The sequence below is a fragment of the Betta splendens genome, chromosome 14 (assembly GCF_900634795.4).
Source record: "Betta splendens chromosome 14, fBetSpl5.4, whole genome shotgun sequence".
Classification (NCBI taxonomy): domain Eukaryota; kingdom Metazoa; phylum Chordata; class Actinopteri; order Anabantiformes; family Osphronemidae; genus Betta; species Betta splendens.
Window position 1 is genome coordinate 8,480,159 of NC_040894.2, and position 24,814 is coordinate 8,504,972.

Here is a 24,814-nt window from a genome sequence, read left to right on the forward strand (position 1 = left end):
ATTCAAGCCCTTCATGTTTTAGCAATAACAACGCTGCCTCAAACTGCGAACCATCAAACTGCGAACCATCGTGAATTATTTAAACCGAACTCTTGAGCTTTGGGTAAGTTTGATTTACAGCAGCATTTTCAGCAATTGTGTCAAAATGCTCATTAGCGCGTTGTGGTCAGCAGATGTCGCTCTCTGTGAATACTGTCGGTACAACGTCTTGGATCCGCATTCTATTTGAACCCAATATTGCAGTCATAATTTGAAACAACAAACACTATAGTGATGCTGGACGTGTTAATGTTTCTACAACCTATTTTTATTAAAGCATTGTGTTCTACCTCACGGTAGCTGATATCGTAGCTGCAAAATCTCAGAGAAACCTACTTTATCTCAGCCTCCCTTTTTTAAATAGTTGTTTTACCTGCTTTGAACTCCGGCGTTGCAGCTGTTTTACTTGTATGGATGTGATGCGGTGCTTCAACGCCAGTTTTTTTAGAGGCAGAGGAGCGAATGTGACCTGAATGCAGGGCATGGCTTAATGGGATGAGACGCAAAACTCATTCAAAACAGTCTCCTGAAGAGTCTGAAATGCTTTCGCAGCCTTAGTCATCGCAGCCATATGATTTCCCCAGGCCCAGCGGACGATATGCGGCTGCGTTTTCCACTGTGAACACGCTTCATCTTTGGAGCGATGCCGTGGCTACAGTGAGATGCGATTTTGAGGAGGGATGATCATGGATTTAGGATTCCGCTTATTTCATTATAACGCGAGATTGCCGCTGATAAAGCACCATGGAGTAACACAGTAAGTGGGCTTTGGCGAGTGAGGAGATCAACCCTTTTGGTCTAATGTTAGCCCGTATCTCAGTGCTCCAATTCTGCGTTTTTGTTGACAGAGCCCCTTGGCAATCGGCATTATTTTCTCTCCGTCTGTGGCTAGTGGGGGAGGCGGAGAGAGAGCCGCGGCGGAGGGCGGCGTTTTAGCGTCAGGCTGTAGCCGCTGAACACAAATACTGTTAAATTTTTTTTTTTTTTTTGGAATGAAACGTTGCTTTTGTTTTGCGAGCGGACTACCAAACTTGGGGTTCACTGCAGCATTTTGCGTCTTTTTCTTCCGCTGCAGATGATACAGAGCGGCGTCCTCGCGGCACCCCACCACTGCAATTTTTGGGCAAAGATAAGAGTGCCGTCGTCTTGCAGTTAACGCTACGATGGCAGCGTAGGGGGCATCTTCTGGCAGGGGAGAATCCGCCAATCTACAATGCCTTATTATTAGCTGAGAGCAGTGACTGGATTTGAAACCCAGCATCATCCCGCGGTCCCCCCCCCCCGTTTCAAAGCTGCTGTTTACACACCAAAAATTACTGGAAAAGCAGCGGATCCCGATGGCATGGACACTTATGCAAGGTCCGCCGCGCTGCCGTGCTACTGGAGCCTACTTGCTGTGTCTTCATTCAACCCAGCTCCATCGCCATCGCCCCGCAGCCGAGAGAGCCCTGCCGCAACGCGACCAGCGACCACCGAGCCAAAGCAGGCGGCATGAGGCTTGATTCAGTACATTTATCCATGCTGGTCATCGGGGTCTCATTCGCCTGCTACTCCCCGAGTTTGAATTCCCTGCAGGACCAGGCTTACAAATCCGCCGTGGTGATCGAAGGCAAGGTGCAGCCTACGCCTGTGAACGTCTCCGCGGAGCCGTACCGTGTGAATGTCAAAGTGCTGGATGTTTGGCCTCTAAACAGCGGGGGTCTGGAGCGAGAACAGCTCGTCACCGTGGGGGAGTTTGGATCCGAGGCTCCGTGCACCAAAGTGAAGAAAAACCACAAGTACATTTTTTTCATGGACCCTACTGACGAGCCCTTGGTGTTTAAGGCATCGTTTGCGCCCCTGGACACGAGTGGAAAGAACCTAAAGAAGGATCTTGGGAAGATCTTGTGCGTGGACTGCGGTAAGTTAATGTATTGTGGATGACCGGTGAAGTTCAACCCGGAAGAATGAACGATGCGTTAACAGCCGCTGGGTTAGAGCTTTTGCTAACGGGCATCCGGGTGAATTGCGGTGATTATGGACACCGCATGGTTTGGAGTCAGTGGGTATCAGATAGGTGTCTAAGGGGCGTCTATGCAGCAATTTTCGACAACTCTCGCAGGCTCCTATAGCCCACATGATCAATCAAACTCTCTTTCTCTCTCCCCTGAACTGCATCAGACATGCGCCTCGCACTGTTGCTCGCTAGGAATTGCAGTTTGTGTGTCTGGAACTATCTGCATCCTGCAAACCCGCATTACACTTCGGGCGTGTTGGGCACTTTGTGGTGCACGTCGTATAGTTCCACCTAACTTTACATAGCTTACAGGTTGCGGATGAACAAACGTGATGTCACAGCCTATGCGCACATCGCGCGAGGGCTTTCACGGGCCCTGTAATGTTTCAGGACCAGGGACAGCGGCCTATATCGCCCGTGTCACGTGTGGAAAATCACGCTGCCCTTAGCAAATTGGCTCCTAAGCTATATTTAGTCTGACGCCTGGCTTTAATGCTTTAATACCCCACACATTGCATAGTCCAAGTCCTCTTAGGTGCGAACAGGAACATGAACGTGTAATCCTCACCCGGTACCGATGAAGTTGTTCAAAGTATCAAACCGTCCACTTTTTAAGTTTGTCCCTCTTTTTAGATCGATGTGCACAGTTTAGAGGTTGACTCTGATCAGTAGATGTCGCCCTTAGGGAGTCTATTTAAAGTCACAGGCACATTTTATTTAGATATTTATCTTCACACATAACATCCACATGTTTCAGCGAATGCTATCCAATCCCACTATTAAAATATCACCAATGAAATTCAAGGCATTATAATTTATGAGGCAGTGGAACTTAGTGAGTGAAGTTCACCACACTGCTGATGTTGGTGCACTTGACTGCACACAAGTTCATTCACGTGAATGGATGTGGGTGTGCAGACTTCCTACTTTATCTCGATCTTTACATTCACTCTCGTCCTAATTCAAAATGTTATGTATTGAGGCACTTAATATAGGTCACATAAAAGAGGTAAAATTTTACAAATCATTTGTTATGCACAAATTATCCTCATGTTTTGATCTAGAACATGATCTAAATACTCTTGGCTTGCTCAGTGTGGTCTGTGTCATCATTAAGTTATTTTCAACAAACAGCCATTCCCTTGACATGCTGTGCTCCCTTTGAGCTCCCTCCTCCATTCAGCTGGGACCAGCAACTAGCAGTGTTGTGCGTGTGCATCTGCCAGTGACCTGTTGCATGTGCAGCTTTGTCTGGGCACATATATTGATCCCTAGTGTGATCTTACAAATGGGAACACATTGTAACAAGCTTAGCAACAAGGTGGCTGTACTTACTTTACGTTCGGTACGGTCTTCATGCAGTTATTGTCTTCTGGATCCTAAGGCCTGCCTGGAGAGCAGGTTACGTAGAGCACTCTCCGCCCCCACCCATTTCTCAAGTCCCAGCCAGCTGGGAGCCCTGGGTTTCTGCCAACGAACGAACCAGATAACAAAAAAATACTGTTCTTCTCATATTGAACATATCCAAATACAGGTTCAAGCATGTCCCACTTGTACTCACCGACAGTGTCACAAGTAGATCAAGTTAGATTAAAAATGCTACATGCACGGTACACGTTGTACAAAACTGTACTGTAAAGGAAAGATTGCACAAAGTAATATATGGTCGACCTGAGAAAACCTTAAAAAATTGTGTGATCTGCAAGATAACTCTGTACATTCCCCTGTCTGTTTTATGCTTGTTCTGAACCAGAAACCTTTGTGTGTTTTAATTTGTTCTTAGTCTTCCTCTGCAATGATCCCAAAATGAACAACTCACAGTATATATGTATATATGTATATATGCATTATGTGTTATCAACACAAAGGATGGAATGATAGAGGAGCACTTGACTTCTAGTTAAAAAGGAGTAGATGTGCTTTCATTAAGAGTCGACTGAGAACTGTAATTTCAAGTGTGCCACATCTGCCTTCTCGCTCTCATTATGAAGCATTACAATAGTGGCTTTGTCCCTCATGGCTGAGCCTAAACCAAAACAAACGCGGTAGTTAGGTGAGGCCCGTAGCTTTGTTTCTACCGTAGGCTCGGAGCAGACCCACATAATTGCATTTTGTGTGGGTGTATGCAGACTGTGGGAGCACTGCTATCACTGAGAGACAACGCACACAGAAAAGTAGTTAAACGAACCAGTCGCTCTCCCTAAAACCACAGTCCTGCTTGTGATTAACAAAAGACTCTCCAACATGTGTTTATGCGCGGCCCCTTGGGGCCTGACGCTAATGAACACATGCGTCGCCGCGGAGTCCCGCTGCATGCGGGTCGCAGCTGCCGCGCGACGATGGCAGACAGGCAGAACGTTGCCCCGAGCTGTGCATCTATGTGTGAATGGAGAGCTCCCTTTAGAAGAGCCAGGCACAGAAGTTGAATGACAGCTGCTGATGGCTACGGGCGTCTGCTCTTCCCCCACAAGTTCGTCTGGCAGCGCTGTGAATCAACATGCATCTACAGGTTGGTCATTATTCCCTAATAGCACCCTCAAGGGCACCGTAGCAAACAGTTGTTGATTGTGACACAGGTGCTTATTTACTCAGAGATTGTTATTTTAAGATTATTGTCGTGCACAGGATGTGTTTGTTGAGATAAGGGATGACTGAAGCGCCTCCGCCTGGTGCTGCTGTAACGTCTCTAGCTGCGGGCTAATGAGGCTGACTAGCTGGAGATTGGACTCGTGCTGTATGTTGGTGTGCACGGTGTTCTGTGTTGGCTGGGTCCGTTATGGTGACACTCTGGCCTGCTGAATCACCACTCGCGTCTCCACTCTGACAAAATAGCGCCATGATGTGTGTTTATAAGATGTATGACAAAAGGTCACGGCCATTGTGGGTAATTGGGTGCTCATTTTCCTGTCCTATAGGCACTTTCCCACGATTGCTCAGACTTGCACAGCGCATTTGTGAAAACCTCACTTTACAAGCTGTCATTATGAAGGAGCCTGCATGTTATTTGTGCTTTGCGCGTGCAGGAGTCACAATTGCAGTGGGAGACAAGTGTTGGAGGGAGAGCTGAGGTTTACTGATTTAGGTCAGAGTTTATGCCTGTTCGCAAACCGCAGCTGTTGCAAAGCAGATGTAAGATGAAAGGTGTTTGGCTCGGAGCCTTTCTGTCACTTGACGTTTAATACGTCTTAAAGCATCAAATCAGGCGGATGTCCTCAGGTGATGGCTGTCGTAATTGTTGCCCAGTGTAATTGTGCAGAGTATGTACACTTGTGAATGAGAGAAAGCGAAAGTGTCACCAACTTTGCCACCACGACTGTTTTAAACTCTCAGTAAAGACGTGCTGACACAAAAACCAACATTTCACAGTATCTGTGCTGTCGTGTGCTACCTCCTTTGCATTTCCCTGAACTCAGCCAGTTTGCAGCTCCTGTAGTATCGCTGTGCTTAGATGCGAGTGCAGCATCTAGCGCTGAAGCCTTGGGATAATCAGGGCAGAGACATGGTGCGCATTGTTAAGAGGATCTAGTTTGCCGTGCAGATGGATAAGCTGTCATTCACTGTCATGGATACAGTCTGTGTGCTGCATGTCTACACACACAGCCTGTGGTTTGAAACTTTTGAATAGCTGCACTGTAGCTTGCAGCATCTAACAGCATTAGATTAGAACATGCTGTTAAAAATAACATACAGTCTTTCTAAGTTAAGTTAGTTGTGTATTTTTACTTTTTAAGACCTGGGCTTCAGGAAGTTTTCGTAGACATTTCCTGTAAAGTAAAATTTGCCAAGTATTGTATATTGGCTAATTTAGAAAATTTATGGAATAATACTGGGGGATCAACAAGACCCTAATAAACTGATGCAGGAGAAAATGTGTTTGAAGTCCGCTAACTGCTAACAGTGTCTGTAGTGTGACCTGACACCACAAGAAATGCAGAAGTGGAGTAACAACGTCTGCGTCGATGTGGCAACAATATCAGCAGATGTTCTCGCCTAAATTTAGTGCAGCCATTAATGAGGTTGTGAGCTGCACACAGACAACACGTCTGCCCTGAAAGAGATCTAAGCAGCTTGTCTCACACTGGCAGGCCTTGACAAATCTATCAGGAATGCTTTAACACCACAGGTGAGAGCAGAGTGACAAGGTTTCCTGAAAAGAGCAGGGAGAACATTTCATTAATCAGTGTTAATGTGCATATTGGGAAAAAAAAGTGAAGTTTACGTCTAATAATAGTAAAGTGGTGTTATCACTTGTAATCCTGCTCTGATGTTTAGAGTTTTTGCTGCGACTGATAGCTTTCTGCAGTTTGAATGTCTGTTTACCAGACTCTTTGATTCAACACAGACCAAAGCAATACTTTGGATGATTATACATTTCCTTGCTTAATACAGAATTATGTCTGGGCTCATGCAGACTAATGGGCTTATTCTAAGTTCAGCTGGATAAGAACAAGTCTGCGCTGCCTCAGAGTTTAAAGCTTCACCCATGAATATACAGTAATTATTCACATAACTGCAAAGTGCTTCAGTGAGATTTCTAAAGAAGGTCAAATCTTTGATGCAGACTAGCAATGTAGTCAGAGAATAATGTGTGCTTATATTCTTATCAAAGAGCTCAGTGCTTTTTTATGTATGAGTGTTTTCTCTGCCACATTAACTGACGCCCTGCTAGAAAACCTCAGCTTTCCAGCCAGCGGCTGATGTCGGCCACCAGACAGCGGAGCAGGCCAGGGTCAGCTGCTGCTGGGGTGAATGCAGATTAGTTTTGCAGTTAGTACTTCACAACCAGAATGTCACAACCATTAATCTATGTTAATCTCTGGCTTGAATTTATAAAATGGCATAAAAGCAGCTTTTGGATTAGTGGAACTATTTAGTGCAGATCTTTACTATTTTCAAATAGGACGCACACGTTAATATGTCATCGGTCTGATGGCAAATTTGCATTTATATATTTGCAGAACCAGAACAATTGCTAAGAGTTAACTATTCTCATGCATCTGTGTGTGTAAACTGTAAACGCCACTTAATAACCCCCCTCTCGTATAGGAACTGTACCTGCTGAAGTTAAAGATGTAAAAGTAGGACAAACAGGAAATATCCCTACATGAGAGCAGGGTAACATGTTCAAATCCTGCCTTTCCAACAATTAGCACGTAGAGTTTGTCAGCCCACTGAAGAATGCCGCTCTCGCCACAATGAGGCAGTATATGATCACGATCAGGAAGCAGGCGAAACACTGAAAAGTTGAATGGCTGAGTCCACTCACAGCAGTTGTTCGACTCCCCGCTGCTACAGCGGTGTCGGAAGCACTCCAAAGCTGACAGCCACTGCACAGTCCGGGACATGTGAGCAGGGTAACAACTGCGAAAGTCACTGCTGCCTGGATTTTGTTTCTCTCACGAAAAGGAAGCAGTCGTTGTGGTGTTAGACCTGTTCTGCAGCAGCCGGCTGTAAAGCGGATGTGTTCTTTTGGCCAAACAAGCCGTAATGGTGTCCCTGAGGGAGAAGCAATCATTTGGAGTGTTGAGTCATGCTCACAGAGATGCCCAGTAGTGACTTTGAGCAGTTTGTGCGCATAAAAGCATTCCCGCTGCACAATTATCACCGGGGCATAGACGACCAACAATGGAACATCACTGTAGACCTTGTGTAAAAACGTGTGCGATGAAACGATAAAGACAAAAGCTCAACAGGTCATGAATCTGTTTTGTAATTTTCCCATCTGATAACCCTCTTTAATGTGTTTATATTGGCTGACTCCCGGCTCAGTTTAGGTTCGCTCTGCCTTTTGAATCATTCAGTCATTTGCAGCTATCTTGGGCTGCAATATTTTCCCTTCACAGGCTGCAGCCAGTGCATGTAATTAAATATTTAAACATTTTTTTTTCTTCTATGCACAGCAAAAAAAAAGAACAAGGTTGATGTCAAAATTAACCCTTTACAGTCAGCGCTATCAGCGCTAGGCCAGACACCAGGGGCCAGAATTAAAGATAGGCGCAACAGAAATGGGCCAGCACAAACTCCAACATGCAGGCAGAGAAAAGATGACGCATGAAAAAGTAAAAAAGAAAACCCAAGCACAACCAATGTACTGTTGTATCCTAACATCTGGTCAATTAATAGCTGGGAGATAAAAGCTGGCTACTAACCTCATTTTACCTGCTTTTGGCTGCTTATCAATGTCTTCATTATTACCTCCCTCTTAGCTTAGCATTCGTCTCTACTGTAGATCGATGCATGTACGTGGCATATCTTCGGGAAAGCCCAGGCAAGCTTGTTTTCCAGTGATCTGAAACCCGATTAGGCTGCTCGGCCCCATGCAATATTAACCCGTCTACTGTAGCATGTAAGATTCTTTCTCCACCCAACGTTGGCGCTTGTTTTCTCTGCAGAACTCATCCTGACACGGGGATAGTTTCGCATCTGATAGATACATTTTGAAACCGTATAATTGCCTGTAACACCAGGCTTGTTGTCAGCAGTGTCAAGATCACACAAATTACTGTTGGGATCAACAGTGTTTTGGCATGTTCGTGTAGGAGTAACGTGCTATTTCTTTCACTCCATCTCAGCCCGGGGAGGGAGGGCCAAGCTGGCGGGCACAAATTTCAGTGTTGTTTATCTTGTAGATCCTTCTACCTGGGGGCGTTGCAACGCAGAAAACACATTCCATAATGTTTCATAAACTGTTTTATAGGTGACAACAAGGATCCTCGATCCTGCAAAGATTTTGCGTAAACAGCTAAAGGTCCTCAATGTGAACATCACCTTTCATTTATCTTACGACAGCACGCAATATTTGTAAAAATGCACGTCGTCTTGTTGCCAGTTTCAGGCGGTGACCTGATTAGACATGAAGTGAGAACTGAGCGCGTTCCATTATTGCCGGTGAAAACCAACATCCTACTGATGACACCGGAAGAAACACGACTGCAACACACTCCACGAGTTGGAAATGATGAATTTATGGTGATGTTCCCAGAAAACACGACACCGTGTTTTAGCTTAAAGGTGGAATGAGAAACAGTTTCATTAGTTGTAACCATAGAATGCCAATGAAGCGAGCCAAAGCTGTTGGCAGGAATTAGTACAGCTAATTATTACTCCATTATTACTGGGTTTCCAAATCGCTCCCTTCATGTCTAGATTCGTGATGGTATGTGGGCATCTTTTTATGTTTGGTCAGCGATGCTTCGGTAAGTGTGACTAAAAGTGATGCCGCTTGGAGAAATGATTCATTACAGTAGCTTGCATGAAAACCCTGTGCCAGTTAGTCACTCGTAGCTGTGGGAGCTCGGTCTTCTCACGTAGGTGGTTTCACAGGAAGCGGCTCGACGCTGGAGGACACCACCTTTCTCTGCAGACTCGCCCCCTATTCTCCGTTAACTCCCGGCCCCAGGGTTTGCTCCGCGGTCATCATCCACGACTCTCGACTTCTGCTTTCATCTTTAGATTTGAACACGTTTCGTTATGTCATGACTGGATGGAAGTTTTTTGGTCGCGCCATGGCAACCACCTCATTGTTCCATTGCAGGAAGATGGTTCTTTGGTGAAACCGGCTTGGTTTTATTTTTACCCACGCGTTCCTTAAGTAGCGCCTTGCACTAACAAACTACATCACTTCCATCTATCCTTTCATCTATATCGCATATGTAAGCAGTTCGACAGAACTCATGGGTGTGTAGCAGTTTTCCCTTAATTGTCTTAATTTTCATAAATTACGATTGCTATAATTCTGTCAGCAAGCATATGCATGTTGTTCTACGTCAACAGCAAAATGGCTCGTCGGAAGAACTTTTTGTTGTTGGGCACGATTGGTGCTACAGCATGTAGTCCTGAAAAGAGATATACGCTCAAGTGAGGGTCACAAACGCCGGTTATTAATGTCCAGAGAAAGCCCACAGTGTCCATGACAGCAAGTTCAACACAACGACAGGAAACAAAAGGACCATGGGAAGGGCAAATGTGTGCAACGTGCCGAAGTGTTGAAAAGGGGGCTGCGGCACTCCCGCTGGGTGCCTCCCGGTGTATTTAAGGGACGTGTCCGGCCATGTTCACCCCACACACACAGTACATATCCCAGAGAAGGTTTGTTTCCTCAGGTATGTTGTGTTGTAGGTGTGGATTGATGTGTGTCTTAACATGAAAAGGCTTTAAACTGAATGGAATGGCTTGTTAGCAGTGTTTGGAAGTGGACCAGGAAAAAAAATGTGTTTCCACTGAGCGTCTCCTGCTCCGAATTAGACGAGGGTGAAATGCATTTCCATGAAGTGGGGGATGAAGTGGCTAATTCTGTGGTTCGTGATTCAGTGTCACTATCCTGGTCGTCACCGGGAGGAGGAGCTGATTAAAGACCGTGGCACTGCTGACTCACAGAGCTCCATAAACAACTGAATGCATGCGGTGCCCAGTGTTTACGTTTGACGTGGGGACATTTAAGCACATTACCGGTCACTTAATAGAATGACCATGCAATCGATAAACTGCACCCACGCTGGCTCGTCACGTTTTTTCACAAACAACGTGAAAGGTAAATGCCCACAAGGGGCCCGTTCGTATTCATAAGGGACATGCAATGGATAAAATGTTGTTGCATGAGCACATGTTTAGTAATTATCAAGTTATGATAATGAAAGACGAAGGAATGTGTGTCTGTCTGTGGTTTCTCCTGTGTGTGTGTGTGTGTGGGGGGGGGGGGTAGTAGGACGTTACTCTATCCTTTACCCTTGTTTTCTTCTGACCCTCCACCGGTGCTGCTGCTCACTATTATGTTGCTCTAATCTGGAGGGGACAGGACTGGGTGCAGAAGTGTATTTATCTTCCTGCACAAATAGGACCTCTTTCCGTCTGGTCCCTGCTCAGCTTGTTGTTGAAAGATAGTGAGCAGCGTAGACCGAGCTTAAGTGTGTGTGTGTGTGTGTGTGTGTGTGTGTGTGTGTGTGTGTGTGTGTGTGTGTGTGTGTGTGTGTGTGTGTGTGTGTGTGTGTGTGTGCGCGCATGCACGGGTGAACTGAGATGTAACCCAGCTGGCCTACGGACCAACCCTCAGACCAACCATCACCTCACTGCAGCGGACGCAGGGGAACGTATCTCTTGTGATATCGATACCCCACAACTCCAGGGGATGTTTTACCCCAGATGAGGAAGCAAGAGACGTGTGGAGCTGTCGAGGCCCAGTGCGATCGGCGCTGCAGAAAATCCCCTGCAGTGTGAGCCCCGTCGCCGCCTTCTGCCGTTCCTCCACATCTGTTGGGATGTGTGCGTTTTGCTACACGTTGTCTAGGCATGTTTCTTTTCATTTGCTTGTTGTCTCCATGACATTAGGCTTCCAAACCGGCAGTTATCGCACTGCAGGGCCAGGAAACCACTGCAGACACGCCAGCATTACAAAACAACACAAGCTGTAAAATGAACGCTAAACATCAGAGGACAAAAAAACATATTGACTGATTATCATTATTATTATTATTGTCAAGCTGTCATTAATTTGTGCGCTCTTTTCTCTATCTTCATCTTCATTTTGAGCAACAATTAATACTGTGCTGGCTAAAACTCAGCTATTAGATTTTAGGCTAAAGCTTTTCAACTAATCTGCTCATACTGATGCTTTCTTGCCTATTTAGAACTGTTACAGCTTTAGCTAGTTTTGACCTCCTTCTTAGCGCCGGGGTTGTCCGTCACTGGTGGGTTTAGCGGAATCTGGAGGGGTGCAGAGGGCTTCAGAGGCTGGTGCAGGCATCTCTGCGGTCTGAGGTGACCCAAGCGCAGATCTGGCTCCATTTCAACCATGTCCTGCAGAGCACCGTGTGAGGCCAGCCTGGCACTTTCAACCTGGGCCACTCGTGCCCATTTATCAACTCGCTCAATTTGAGACTGCCTTGATCTGGGCTTATGCCGCCAAAGCATGATCTAAGCTTACACATGCGTAGTGGCCTGTTTTCCAGGAAAAGCCTACATTGGAGAAAAACAAACAAGGAGATAAGAAAGTCTCTTGATAAGCCCAAGCACAAGCATGAGGGGCAGAAGTAGAAATGCAAATGATTCGACCCGAGAACCTGGTTTCAGTCTGTGTGAAACCCTTCAGTGTCCTCATTGTGACATGTTTGTGCTGCTCTAAAAGCACATTCTGGAGATAAAGGACAAGTGCAGAGCACAGAAGGAATTTGATTTGATGCGAAGAATGCAAAGCACAGAGCGGATGCACGTATGTTTTTCGAAGGGGGGTAGTTGCAGATAAGAGCACAACCTTCCCTTGTTTTCCCTTGTGTAAATTTTCTATTTCTACAGTTTGAAGCGGACTCTTTGCTTGAATGAGGGGGTTATTGATGAATGAATGTACAAAATGTTTATGAAGACTGGAAACTCGTCTTACGTAAAATTAAGGGTATGATGCAGTTCACTTACTGTAAAGTTCCCCTTTCTGCGTGTATTTCCATTAGCACTCGTCACAGTGATGTTCAGGTTTAGTCATTTGTCATTTAGTCATAAGAGAAAGAGAGAAGAGAAAAATTTGTGCGCAATGGAAACAAAGTGAAAAAAAAACTCCTGTCCTGTGATTCAGAGCCGGTGTCTTAAAAGTCCATTTCGTAAATGACGCCCGCTTTTATAAAGGGAAATGGTTTGTATTAGGTCCAGCACAAGTGGAAACGGGTCCATTCCGCATGCATCACTGACCCATGTGCTGCTTCTATTTACATGTGGATGCACCTGTGTGTTTGTATGCGTACGCGTATGTACGTGTCCGAGGGGGTATGTTTGTGTTGCAGTGTGACAGTGTATACTCTGTCGGCCCGAGGACTCTTAGATTAAGTGTGTGTTGTTCTATCTGGTGAGAGCGCACATATGTGTTTGCATGAAGACCTGGTTCTATGTGGGTGTGTGTTTGATAAACTGTGAGAGCATGTGGGAGACTGTTTGTCTCTTCATCTGGGTGAGAGCGGCAGAGAAAGAACAGAATGAGGAGGTCTGAGGAAGAGATCTGCTTCCAGCCTCTATCTTCAAGTCAATCTGCTCCCAGCCACACAAACCTCTTTAATGCTGCCTTAGAAAGAAGGGAGAGAGACAGACAGGCAGAGACCCAGAAAAATAATTAGGTTTAAAGAAACAAAACAAGCTGGTGGAACTGAATCTGATACCGACTTTTACTAGAAATATGCTTTAATGCTTTTCTGTTTTAATACAGACTTATTGCGCAGCACTGTTCCTTTAACATACTAACTTAGACTTTTTCAATTGTGTCTCCTGAATAAGACGGGGAGCAGCAGGTAGAAAGAGTCTGGCCAGAGTCGCGTGGAGCGATTTGGAGTCTAGCGCCATGTAGTTGCACATTGCTTTAAGACGATAGAGAGGATTTTATTTAAGAGGATCATCAAAGTCACACTTAGAAGCATCTGTCAGAAAATATTTGCGCTATTTCGCTATCGTTGCAATGAGCTGCTGTGAATGTATTCAGGAAAATGGGTATCTAAACAAAGAGAGATGCGCCTGTAGGGGATCGGTGGCAGGTGATTGTCTCTGCAGCGACGCTATACATGCAGCACGTTTACTGCCGGTCCGTTAGTGCGGTATCATGCCCCATTGGCTGATGAGTTGCTATGCTCCTCTCTTGTTCCCCTCTGCCCCAATCAAACCTGTCACAATATAAGTCAACGTGACCACAAGTGGGAGAGGGGCGACGCTTGCCGTCAGATCAGCGGGCTCTCGCGCACATCTGTCTTTATCCAGCGCGGCGCCTCATCTGAGGCCAAAGCTGGCTGCTGACAGACGGAGCCTGAAATAAAGCTGGAGAAGTGAACAAGCGGAGAAGCTGAGGAGCTACAAGCTTATTTTTCTATTTGTCTCAGCGGCCTTGGGAGTGGAGCATGCTCAGTGCTGATGCCATCTCTCGGGCTCTCTCTGAAACACTTGCTCATGGACGCTGCTCTTATGGAGCGATGCAGTGGCCTGGCTGCAGCTGGATGAGCTCTGTGCTCCTCGGACCAGCTCTCCTTGATTCTGGCCTCACGTGCCTCTCGTATTTCTCGCGTATCATCCCCTACTTCCTTGTTTCTCATCCTCACTCCGCCCTGCCACATCTCTCCCTCGCATACTCCAGTTGCTACCCTTAAGACTGCGGTTACCATGGTGACAGCTATGTGCTGCGGAAACGTCAAAGAGCCGAATCCACCCAGGATCACTTCCTTGTTTAACGCTTAAATTCTTTCTTGCCGTTTCCCTTTGAATTCTAGCCTCTCTTCGTAAATGCTCGTGCTTGATTTGAACCCGCGTGTTGTCCACGTCGCGAATAAGGAGGTGAGGCTGATTCCTGGTCCCTGCTCAGCAACAGCTGCTATCCGGATCACAGCAGAGTCATTAATAAGGCTCAGATTTGCAGTCTGGTTTGACCTTGGCAAGGCTGACCTTGAGAAAATAACCCCGTCCTCAGGCTCCAAGATGTCAGACAGATTTGTGTCGTGTGTCCCCTCAGGGGGTCTTCACCAGGCCGTCAGTGATGCAACCTTCCAGTGTCTCATCACACGCCTTTCATCTTTGTCATTGTTATTCATACTCATATCTTGTATTGACAAAGTACAGAAATGTATCACAAATGTATCATGTTCATACATTCTGTATGTGTGTGTGTATATGGGCTCCAGGAGCCCGCGACCAGTAGTGTGGCAGTGAATTGGGCTTTAGAAACCCCACACATCAGCTGAGGAAGCAGATGCCTTGTTAAAAGGTTAATATCAGCAGGTGGGGCTGTTTCATGACAATATTTTCATTCGGTACCTCTTTCCTTCCTCTTTTAACCCATCATTGCTATTCATGCTCTTCTGTTCCTGTTTCCCTTTTTCTGCCCTGCCCTTGCATCACCTCTGTGACTCAAGACTACAGATGTGTGTTAAAAGCAGGCAATATATCCCACTTTATCCACTGAGGTAAACAGCATAACCTAATGGCTGTTTAAAGCCATTAGGTCTGAAAAAGATAAACGTGCGTGTGTGTGTGAGTGTGTGTGTGTGTGAGTGTGAGCGGCCTCGCTGTGATGATGTGCAGGTATGCTGTTGTTAGAAGGGGAGCTGCTCACCTCCATCGCGCAGGAAAGCTCTCTCCCCATTTCTCAGAGCCACAAGGACGGATTAGGAGGGAAGCAGAGAAGGAGCCTGAAAGCATTTATGAGCGGGGCCACACAAAGGATCCACGTTGTCTCCTTTTTCGGAGGGTAAGGGGAGGTGATACTAATGCTCCTCTCACACAGGCCCGCTGTGATGCTCCACTACCCGACCCTGATCCGAGGTCAGCCCAGTGCTGTTGACAAACAGCAGATGCTTTCAAGTGGCGGTGACTAGAAAAAAAGGCTGCACATGTCCATAACAGTATTTCCGAGTCTTGTTGCGCACCACAGGTTCATAGTTTCAGACTCAGAGCTCGTTCATGTTTATGTGCATACGGGTTTTGCATATGCAACTTTTCCAAGTCATTTAGGTGTGGCAAGTATAGATAGACAGATAGAGACTATGAATTATGCGCTCGTTTAGCTAATAATTCACGTCATATAATGTTACATTCGGCTTTATAGCATCCTCCGCTTCTGTTGTGATGACTGTGGGATCTTAAAGGAGCAGGTTTACGAGTGGTTTAAGAGTCACAATGAAAGCTTTAAGATCCCAATCCTGAAAACCATGGTTCTTTTGTACTGACATAACACAACTCACCTTTCTGAGACACACACACGCAGGGCATGCCCACCCACAGACACAACGGCTTGGCAACAAGTCTCGCCTTGTTGAATAGTAGATGAGGAAGTGTGTGTGTGTGTGTGGGGGGGTGGGGGTACGGTGGCAGGGGCTACCTTTAACAGGTTCTCTACTACAGAGAGGAGAGATCCTTCTCATCGAGGGAAAGTGAACCTGGTTGCCAGCTGAAACCTTGGCCTCGGGTTGACCCCTGTCGCTTTCTCCACTAGATGAGGCTTATACAACTAAGTGCGCTGACCTGTTAAGACATGACCCTTCCTCTGCCCCGTCCAATCCCTGTGGCTGCTCCCAGGAGACGAATCCTCCAGGGCTGGACTGAGACGGAGACAAACCCAGGGAGCACCCCGTAGATGACTCATCTACAGATTGCTCACACACACACACACACACACACACACACACACACACACACGCAGACACACACACGTTTCAGAGGCGCTCTGCTGTTGTTTAAATGCATTTTTTTCTTTCACTTAGCAGAACAGTGTTGCTCAGTCAGCATGAAATTAGAAAAGCTAATGCTGACATAACAGCCTAAAATATTAATGCAATCACAGTTTGAGGTGTTTTAATTTTTTTCCCACAGTATCATCCTCTATGTTATAAGTACAGAGGTGAGTGTGATTTAAAGGAGGGTGGAGCTGAGATCGTATTCTGTCCAGAGCCGCGTGTTTTCCTACTGGCCTTTAGTTCCTATTGAACCTTCATCTCGTCTGCCCTCCCTCACCCCGTTCTCTGTGCTTCCAACCTGACTGAACACAACAAATGCGAAAAAAATGGTGAAACGCCCAGTCGCCTTTTTTAGTAGTAAAGAAGGCATTGCACTAAGGGCGGTCTAATATGAAATTCTGGATCCTTCGTGCCACATGGACACTGATGACACATGAAAAAGAGAAACACAGCCGCAGACGTGCTGGAACCTGCTGGCGGTGCTGAGAGATGGGCGGGCAGACAGCGGGCGAGCGGAGGAGCAGCTCAGGAGGCCACGGATGCTTTTGTCTAATTCTGCCTCAGATTGTGATCTGGCGTTCGGCACCCCGTGATCCACGCTCGCACGTGTAGCGAACCGGAACTTGTTTCGGTTCCTCTGAGAATCAACCGGGGGCCGGGCTCCCGTCTGAGGTGAGGTCCGCGGCGCAGAGAGGACACCTGAAAGTGGCCCTGCGTTAATTCTATGTTCCACAAAGGAGAGGATGCTCCCGCGGTGGAGGGAAAAGCCATGGCTGCGAGCGAGCCCACGGGGCTGCTTTGTTGTGTGGGCTCCTCGGGATCGGGCTCCCTCTGTCCCTGGTCGTGTCTGCAGGGCCTGGAAAGAGCCGCCGCTAATCTGATAGATCCAATAAGGGCGCAGTTGATTGCCTCTGAGCAATGAGGAATGCCGTCCCTGCTCTTCCTCTCTCATTTTTCCACCCGTACTCGTGGAGCAATACTTCTCTCCCCCTCTCTCTCTCTCTCTCTCTCTCTCTCCCTGCTACCGTCCTCCCCTCCATTTCCTCTGCCCCCCCCACCCTTCTGTGAGTAGGTGGTTCTTGATTAGGCTGAGTCTATATAGGAGGAGAAACGCTCCAACACGCTCAGTCTAGTAGTCCCCACTTGCCGCACGTTCCCAATAGGACTACCCGATATTTTTTTTTTCCTGAGAGGATTTACTTTGTTCTGACAGCATGGCGGAGAAAGGGAAGAATGAAAGGAAAGGGAAAAAGAGGGGGAAAGGACAAAAGGAAGGTAAAAGTGAACTAAAAGTGATATTTGTGTAACTTTTTACGCTCAAGTATGTCTGTGTGAAAGAGAGAAGTGAGAGAGAGAGAGAGAGAGAGAGAGAGGGGGAAAAAAGAGACACTAAGTTAGTTTGACTTCTTTTTATTACGGAAGTGTGAGCCCAAGTATTTATCCCCCTTGGCTTGTCAAAGCATGCTGCCAGGTCCTGCCACATGCACTGGTCTCCTTATGGGGCTGGTGTGTAGATGCACATCTGGTTCTGTCAGCTCTGTGGAAGAGAAGGAGAATCGGACGAATTGACCGGAGCGCACAATCAACTAAACCTTTAATAACGAAGCTCACAGAGGCAAGATACACTCGTATAATGCGCTCCCTGAAAATTAATGGCCTGCCCCAGCTGTGCTTTTAGTGTTTGCTTAATTTATCACAAGAGCATAAATACGCGGGCTTGAAAAAAAAAAAAGAAGCCCCGTTTGCTTTCTTTAGATGAAAGTGCTGTTTGTATAGTAGAGTACAATATTTCATTATGCACGTTTTAGCAGGGTTAATGTTTCAACAGTTGCTACAGTGCTTATTTTAATTCTGGGTCTGTGGTGAGTCATCCGACATAAAACTCTGCTCGTATATTTCCCTGGAAGCTGAAGAGCATGGGAGCCGCTTGTCTTTCAGACTGACTTAGCTGCACTGAGCTTTCTTCTACAAGCTGCAACATGCCACTGTAGTTTGACCTCAGGTCATGGGGAAGCCCAACCCCCATTCAGTGACAGTTTGGGGATAACACCATGATTACCACTGTAGCCACCATTTGTTATTCATGAATTGATTTGTTCTGTATCACATGCGTAATGATTATGTTGGTAGCCATTTTGTAGCTAGTATTGTAACTGAGTTCAGTTTCCAACAAAAACTCAACTGAGGTTCTTTTAGACCTTTTTAGGCCTAGAAGTAATTTCCCGTTTTGTGTTTTTATTGTGTTTCTTCATTTTATTTGTTGCCCGTGAATAGTTGTCTGCGTTCAACCGGTTTGTTTTTCGAAAACAAACTTTAAAAAACCGTGCTCATCATCTGTTGGTGTTTAACGTTGAAACAGTGAGTGCGAGTCCGCTGCCGTGCCAGTTTTAAATGGATGCAGACGATAATGTCATCATCCACTGTGGGGTAATGAGCTCTGTGATTTAAGTTGAAACTGGGTAAATGTTTGCAAAAAAAGTGCCTTTTCAAAGTAGGCCAGAGTGAAGACGTGGTCATGGCTAATGCTTGTCATGTCTGCAGTAATAGCACTTGACACACCACATCAGGTGCGTTTTGAGCCTAAAGCCTCAAAATGGGTCATCCATGTGAGAGAAGAACCAAACAACCCGTTGAGACATTAATCTTCCACTCAACACTTCCAGTCTGATCTGGCTCCTTAATAAATGTTTGCAGCTTGAAATTATCCGCGTCTGACATCACTTTGTTGAGGATGTAATTTGTCAATAAATCATCTTCAAAAGAAGCAGACGTTGGCAAGTGTGAAAACAAGTCTGCACAACCAGACGAGCAGCTTCTGTATGCGTGAGCTATATTCTACCTAAAAAACTAGGAAAGTGCACAAATGTGTCCTCGGAGCAGCATGTTAGCGTTTTCATATGTGTCTAATTCAGGTTAGACTGTCAGTCAAGTGTGACGTCACAGGAGCTGGAGGTTTGGCTGAACATGCTCCTCATCTTCCCTGAGAACCTGGTTTTCCCACAGCAGGTAGCCCTCAGCCATAATTGGCCCTTCACTGGCTAAATCGCCTTGGACCAGAAACTATTCCAAAGTGTTTGCATAGGGTATTGCTGCCACTACAGTGTTACATGATGACTTCCGTTCACATGCGTGTGTATTGTGGCTGAAAGGTGACACTCTCATTAGAAATGTCATGCAACATTCTTTTAAAAACAGGCCCCGGCTGCAGAAAGGAAACGTTCCTCTAGCCCCTAACAAAGGCATCTGTGCCAACATGTTAGTTCCTACTGGGGGGGGGGGACACTTGAGGAGGAAAATTGTGCAACTTTAGTATCCTTATGAATAAAACACGTTGAGAACCCGCTGCAGGTGTTCAACAAATCACCTAATACAATGCTATATAAATTTATGCCTTTTTTAATGAGCTGTAATAAATTCAGTACACCCTGTACCCTGTCTGTCTGACCTACACCAATATGTTAGACTCACTGAGAGTTCCCAAACTCCTGCCATTTCTTTGTCTCATGTCAAGACAACACAACCAGCTCCTCTGTGAGACAGTCTGTGCGTGTGTGTGTAGAGTGGTAATAATCAGTTATGGTGGTGAGGACATGGATTTTTGTTTTACTTGACCTAACGCTCACTGCACCTTCAGAATGGGGAAAAAAAAGTTACTTAAAGTATTTGAAGGGACCAGTATGTAGGGGAGGTGGTGTAAAATCAGATTAAGCTTTGGATTCATGTGTGATCTTGCTTCGGATAATTACCCTTACAAAATGGCTTTTTGGTGTGCCGGTATGTAAAACGACTGAAAACATCCAAACAAATCAGAAAGTCCTCGAACGCCACCTCGCTCTTCATCTCACCTCCTTCACTGTGTAGCACTTAGTGTATGAAAAGCCCCAAGACGCTCATAGAGAGATGCTGCTTTGTGTGTAAGCACACAGAAACCTTTTGAATCGTGCTCCTCCAGAAAATGTCTTCAGACAAATAATACCGTTACATAACATTTTAGTTGAAAGCAATCTGCAGATTAACCTTTTGAAATTGCTGGTGTTCCAAAGCGCCTCGGAGTAATGTCAGCCACACCCATTGGCCATTTTCCTAATATATTACTGAAATGCCTCCCTTAATTACACCCAGGTGATAATCTGAAAAGTTGCCTCCTTTCAGACGTCGCATCTCGGATGAGGTGGTGAATCCTCTTTGACAACCTCAACTAAACGGCGCCCCTGAAAGAGCCATAACCTGGAGCACTAGGAAGGTCCGCAGACTTTGTGGAGACGAGTGTAATTGCTGGCTGGTTCACGTTTAGGGGCAGCTCTGAATAAGCGAAGAGTCACTAGGAAGTGGCTGATCACATGCAAACTTCTCTGGCATGGCACCAGAGACCAGGGTTCACATCCTGAGTTCTGGTGTCAGCCGGGTTTCCGTGCTTGATCTACGCTCAGTTGGTTCCTTGAAGACGACTAATAACAAATCTGGCGATGGCTGAGTTGGTAAAGGAAGAGAACAAAGGGTTGAGAACAGCCAGTGGTTTTCAATAGAAACTTATAATGGCAGCGCTCATGATATAAAACCTAAAGTAACACACAGCTTTCTGATAAACTGGCTATTTGGAAGAAACAAATTTCAAACAACAAACAACATTTACAGTATTTGCATGCAGTTTTTTTTTTTTAGCGCACCTACTGTAGGCAACAGAAACCACAGGGATCTGAAGCACCATTTCCTGGAGTCCTGGGATGACCAGGAAACACCACGTGGTGCAAAATTTAAATTAATTTGTTCCTCACTTTCTGTTTATTACTATGCATGTTGAGTCAAGCAACCGCGGAGCCTTTTTTTGCCCTCCAGACGAGTTTCTTCTTATGCAAGGGTGCATTAAGTTGTGGAGAAAGTCTTCAACCTTCCGTGTTTGTGGTTTCACTGCAAAACCAGGGGTCATAGAGCTGAACGTAAGCAAAGATGTTCACACTTTATTAATTAACACGTTGCCATGTAGTTGTTGTACGGTCCAGCTGTTCCACGTGCACAGCACTGACTGACTGTTATACACAAATGACACAGTTGTTTCGACTACTGTCCAGCATCTGTACGTATCGCAAATACTTGTAAGTGTAGTCAGTTTCCTCATATACAAACACTACGAGTATTTACAGGAACACAATTCTTGCAAAACCTTTGACATAAATGTTAAAACCACAAATTTGCTTAACTAATAAAACAAACTGGCAACGCTGTTGTGCAATCCTTAGCTGAGGAGGAAACCCTCATCTGGCAGTGACGTGAAAGTTTCCATCACATTTAGGGCATCTGTTCATGTATAAATGGAGCCTTTCTCTGTTCTGCCAAACAGGAATGATTTGTCCTCTTTGGTTTTGATTATAGGTCCCGATGCATAAATTATGACACAGTCTTTTTGGATCTGCTGAAGGAACGACCAGGGTCTCGTCACGTACAGTTTTAAAATCAAACAAGTGACAAAAACATAGCGTTGCTTAATATTTCCAATTCACATGTTATTTTAATTGGTACATATATATGTTGAAACACTGTCTGTTAGACACACATCAGTGCTGGATTAAAATAATTAATATAAAGTAATGAAGCAACAAAGAAATATTGTCATAAAGCTGAAATAATGATCGATATTTCCAGTAAATGCTCCTCTTTACTCAAATTACTCCAAATAATTTATGTCAGTAAATGATCGTCCATCTGGTTTAGCGTTGAGCAAATGTTACAAATTGACTTAATGTTCTATGGTCACAGCGTAAACATGTTTTATTCATTACTCATTAGACCCGCGTCGTGCAGCGAGGGACAGCCAGAACATTTGGACTCGTATATAAACATGTAGCAGATAATTATTTGGCTCTAAGTGTGTTGGTGGTGGCCGGAAGCTGGTGAAGTGATGGCTTTGAACAGATGTGGTGTTACAGTTAGGGGTCAGCGTGTGGTGTATGAAGACCATTCCCACATGCACAGGTCCTATCACTGGCTGTCTCTGCATGTCTTTTGACAACATGCAGGAAAATGACATAACACCATAGTAATCAGGGAGACTTTGTCTAGAAGGGAAACACAAAGGCATGCCTTGAATTCCTCCTCTAATCCCCTGGAAGTAAAACAGAAATTAACTCAAGAATATGTGAATTGCATTGTTAATTAATCCTAATTCATCAAGTGACTTAGTTTTTTTTTCACTTTTAATCTCTTTTTGGCTGAAGTTTGCAACTGTTACCCAAGGCATGAGCTGCTGACCCGCCAGATAGGCTTCTATTCTCGATTTTGGTTTTTATAGTCCGTGTCTGCAGCTGCCCCTCTGCTTCAAAAGAGAGAATCAGGCTGTTGTTGAGGCAGAGCTTTATCATCGCTGCCGGACACTTTCTCAGTTGGTGTAATGGAAAATGAGATAAACATTTGTCTCCGAAAAATTATTTTATTGCCACAAGTAACAGCTTTTTATTTCTCTGTTGCGTCCCATTAATTACACATTAGGACAACATTATTGATCTGTACTTGAGCTGTGCCCATTAGGTGCAACTCTGTGTTTCTGTAACTTTTGCAGGCAAGGACAAAGCTTGTTTAAAGTGCTTGGCAAGGACAGGCCTGTGTCCAGGCGGAGCACTAAACATTTCTCTTTATGGTGCATTCCTGCTGCTCTCTTGACTATGACTGACAGGGTTTTCCTCAGGCTGTGTGCTGGACGGAGCCGAATATGTATGGAAATCACGAATAGGAGTTCAATTTCAGAGACTCACGCAGGGTTTTGGAAGTTCTGTCCTGCGGGTTTTGCGCCGTGTAATATACAGCAGAAGGCAGTTTTTTCCCACTTAAATTGAATTAAAAAGAGGTTTCTTGCCAACTCACAATCATAAATTAAGACCAGCTAATAAATATCCTTGATGAAGGTGCGTTTTGTACCAAGCACGGCACACGTGCATATGATATAGCATCTATAGATTTCTACCAACCTGCACAATACATCACAAAATGCTACTGACAGCACTGGTGATTTTCCACTTGCCTGTTATGTGAAGACTGGAGGGACAGCGGAGCACTGAGCAGACTGACGTTCACTAGCATCAAGGCTCACGTGGTAAAATGCATGTGTTAAATCCCAGAAATGTTAAAGATGAGGAACATCTGGACCATCATACTCTGGGTTTCGTACTCTATTGTAGCTGGAGGCTATTGTTAAAACCGCACCACTCAGAGGTGAAGTAAACTTGTGATTCAATGTTATGAGTTTCAGCAAAAACTGGTCTTTGTTTTGACCCACAGCAAGACGGCGACTGATGCGGGCGAGACCGGCACTGAACCGCCCTGATGAGGACAGGTTCTTCTTTGACCACGGTGCACATGCTTCAGAGTAGTGCGACGTGTTTTAATTCTGATGACGTCTGCGAAACTGCAGTGTTCATGCCTTGCTTCACACTGTAAATGAGACTTAATTATCCCAAACTCTTTGAGGAGAGTAGAGCCTTAATCTAGCTGCTCAGGTAATTGTAGCTCTGATGAGTTTGGAGGAATAAAGACTCATCTGCCTTCCCTCACATTTTCCAACAGGAAGCATATCATAGATAAAGGTCCACTGTATTTCCAACTTTAGAGTGATTTTTAGTAACAAATATCTTCCGCTGAACTAAAGATAGCTTCTTTTCTGTTGATCTTTGTTGTCAGTGAGCTATTTTAAATTTGACATTTTGCTATCTGCAAATCCAGTGGAAAACAGCTCAAAGTTTACACAAGACAGATGACTCCTTTATTAATAGATCTGGTACCCGGTATCTGGCAGTAATGTTTATAGGGTTTGCACTTCAAAACGAGTGTAACGGTGCCGCTTCAGTCAGACAAATACAAGGTGATCAAGTCAGAGATTCGAGCAACCACTGTCACGTAAACGGGCTCAGTAATAATAAAACCAAGCCATCAGCACTGACTGAAAATTATTTGGTGCCTGGTTTGAGAGAGATCCATGGCGGTCACTGAGCGCTGTGACTTCTGGCAGCTATCATTAGTATTAGTGCCAAGTGACCAGAGGTGGCACAGTAGAGCTTCTGTGTGAGGGTGGAGGGTGGAGGATACAGTGTCAGACACTTACTGCTTACTGTACACACAATATGCACATGTACCAGCACAGGAAAGGACACGAGTCCCTTAAACAACAGAAATTAATAATAACCTTTGTTTTTGTCAGTGTTCTTAGTCAGAGGCTGTTTTACATGCAAATGTTGTATCACAGTACAGTCCTCTAAGAAATGAAAAGTGCAGCATCATTTAGTGTTTCCTTCAGTCCAGACATGTCACCTTTAGCAGCTCAGTGAAGTAGCACAATGTCTCACAAAATAGGACAACGGAGGATAATTTTAGTGCGGCTCTATTTCACATAGAAGTCATTATGTTTGTTTTGCTTGTCATGTGTTGTTTGTCTTCGTTGTGCTGTTGTCCTTCAGAGGTGGTGCACAGGAAGTGGTTGGAATACATAGTTTAGCGTGCGTGCGTGCGTGCGTATAGGCCCCTGCTTGACCCTTGTTCACCCCTTCTTTTTTGCTCCGCCCAGGATGAGTCCTCTCCTAAACATGTGTGCAGCTGTCAGCTGGCAGGC

The 24,814-nt window shown here is 45.3% G+C and overlaps 1 protein-coding gene across 10 annotated transcripts in view; it reads left to right on the forward strand.

Annotated features, from left to right (window-relative positions):
* Window positions 1-24,814, forward strand: part of nrg2a (neuregulin 2a) — a 57,637-nt gene that overhangs the window by 3,738 nt on the left and 29,085 nt on the right. For 6 of the 10 annotated variants that reach the window (XM_041073847.2, XM_055502100.1, XM_055502101.1 and 3 more), the window contains one exon: window positions 1,115-1,939. The exons of 2 other annotated variants lie outside the window; for them this stretch is intronic. In XM_041073847.2, coding sequence (XP_040929781.1) covers window positions 1,531-1,939 — 409 coding nt within the window. In that variant the 5' untranslated portion in view covers window positions 1,115-1,530. Of the gene's footprint in view, window positions 1-493; window positions 1,940-17,337; window positions 17,497-24,814 lie in introns of those variants that run through there. 2 more of the 10 variants (XM_055502099.1, XM_029174133.3) reach the window with 2 other exon arrangements.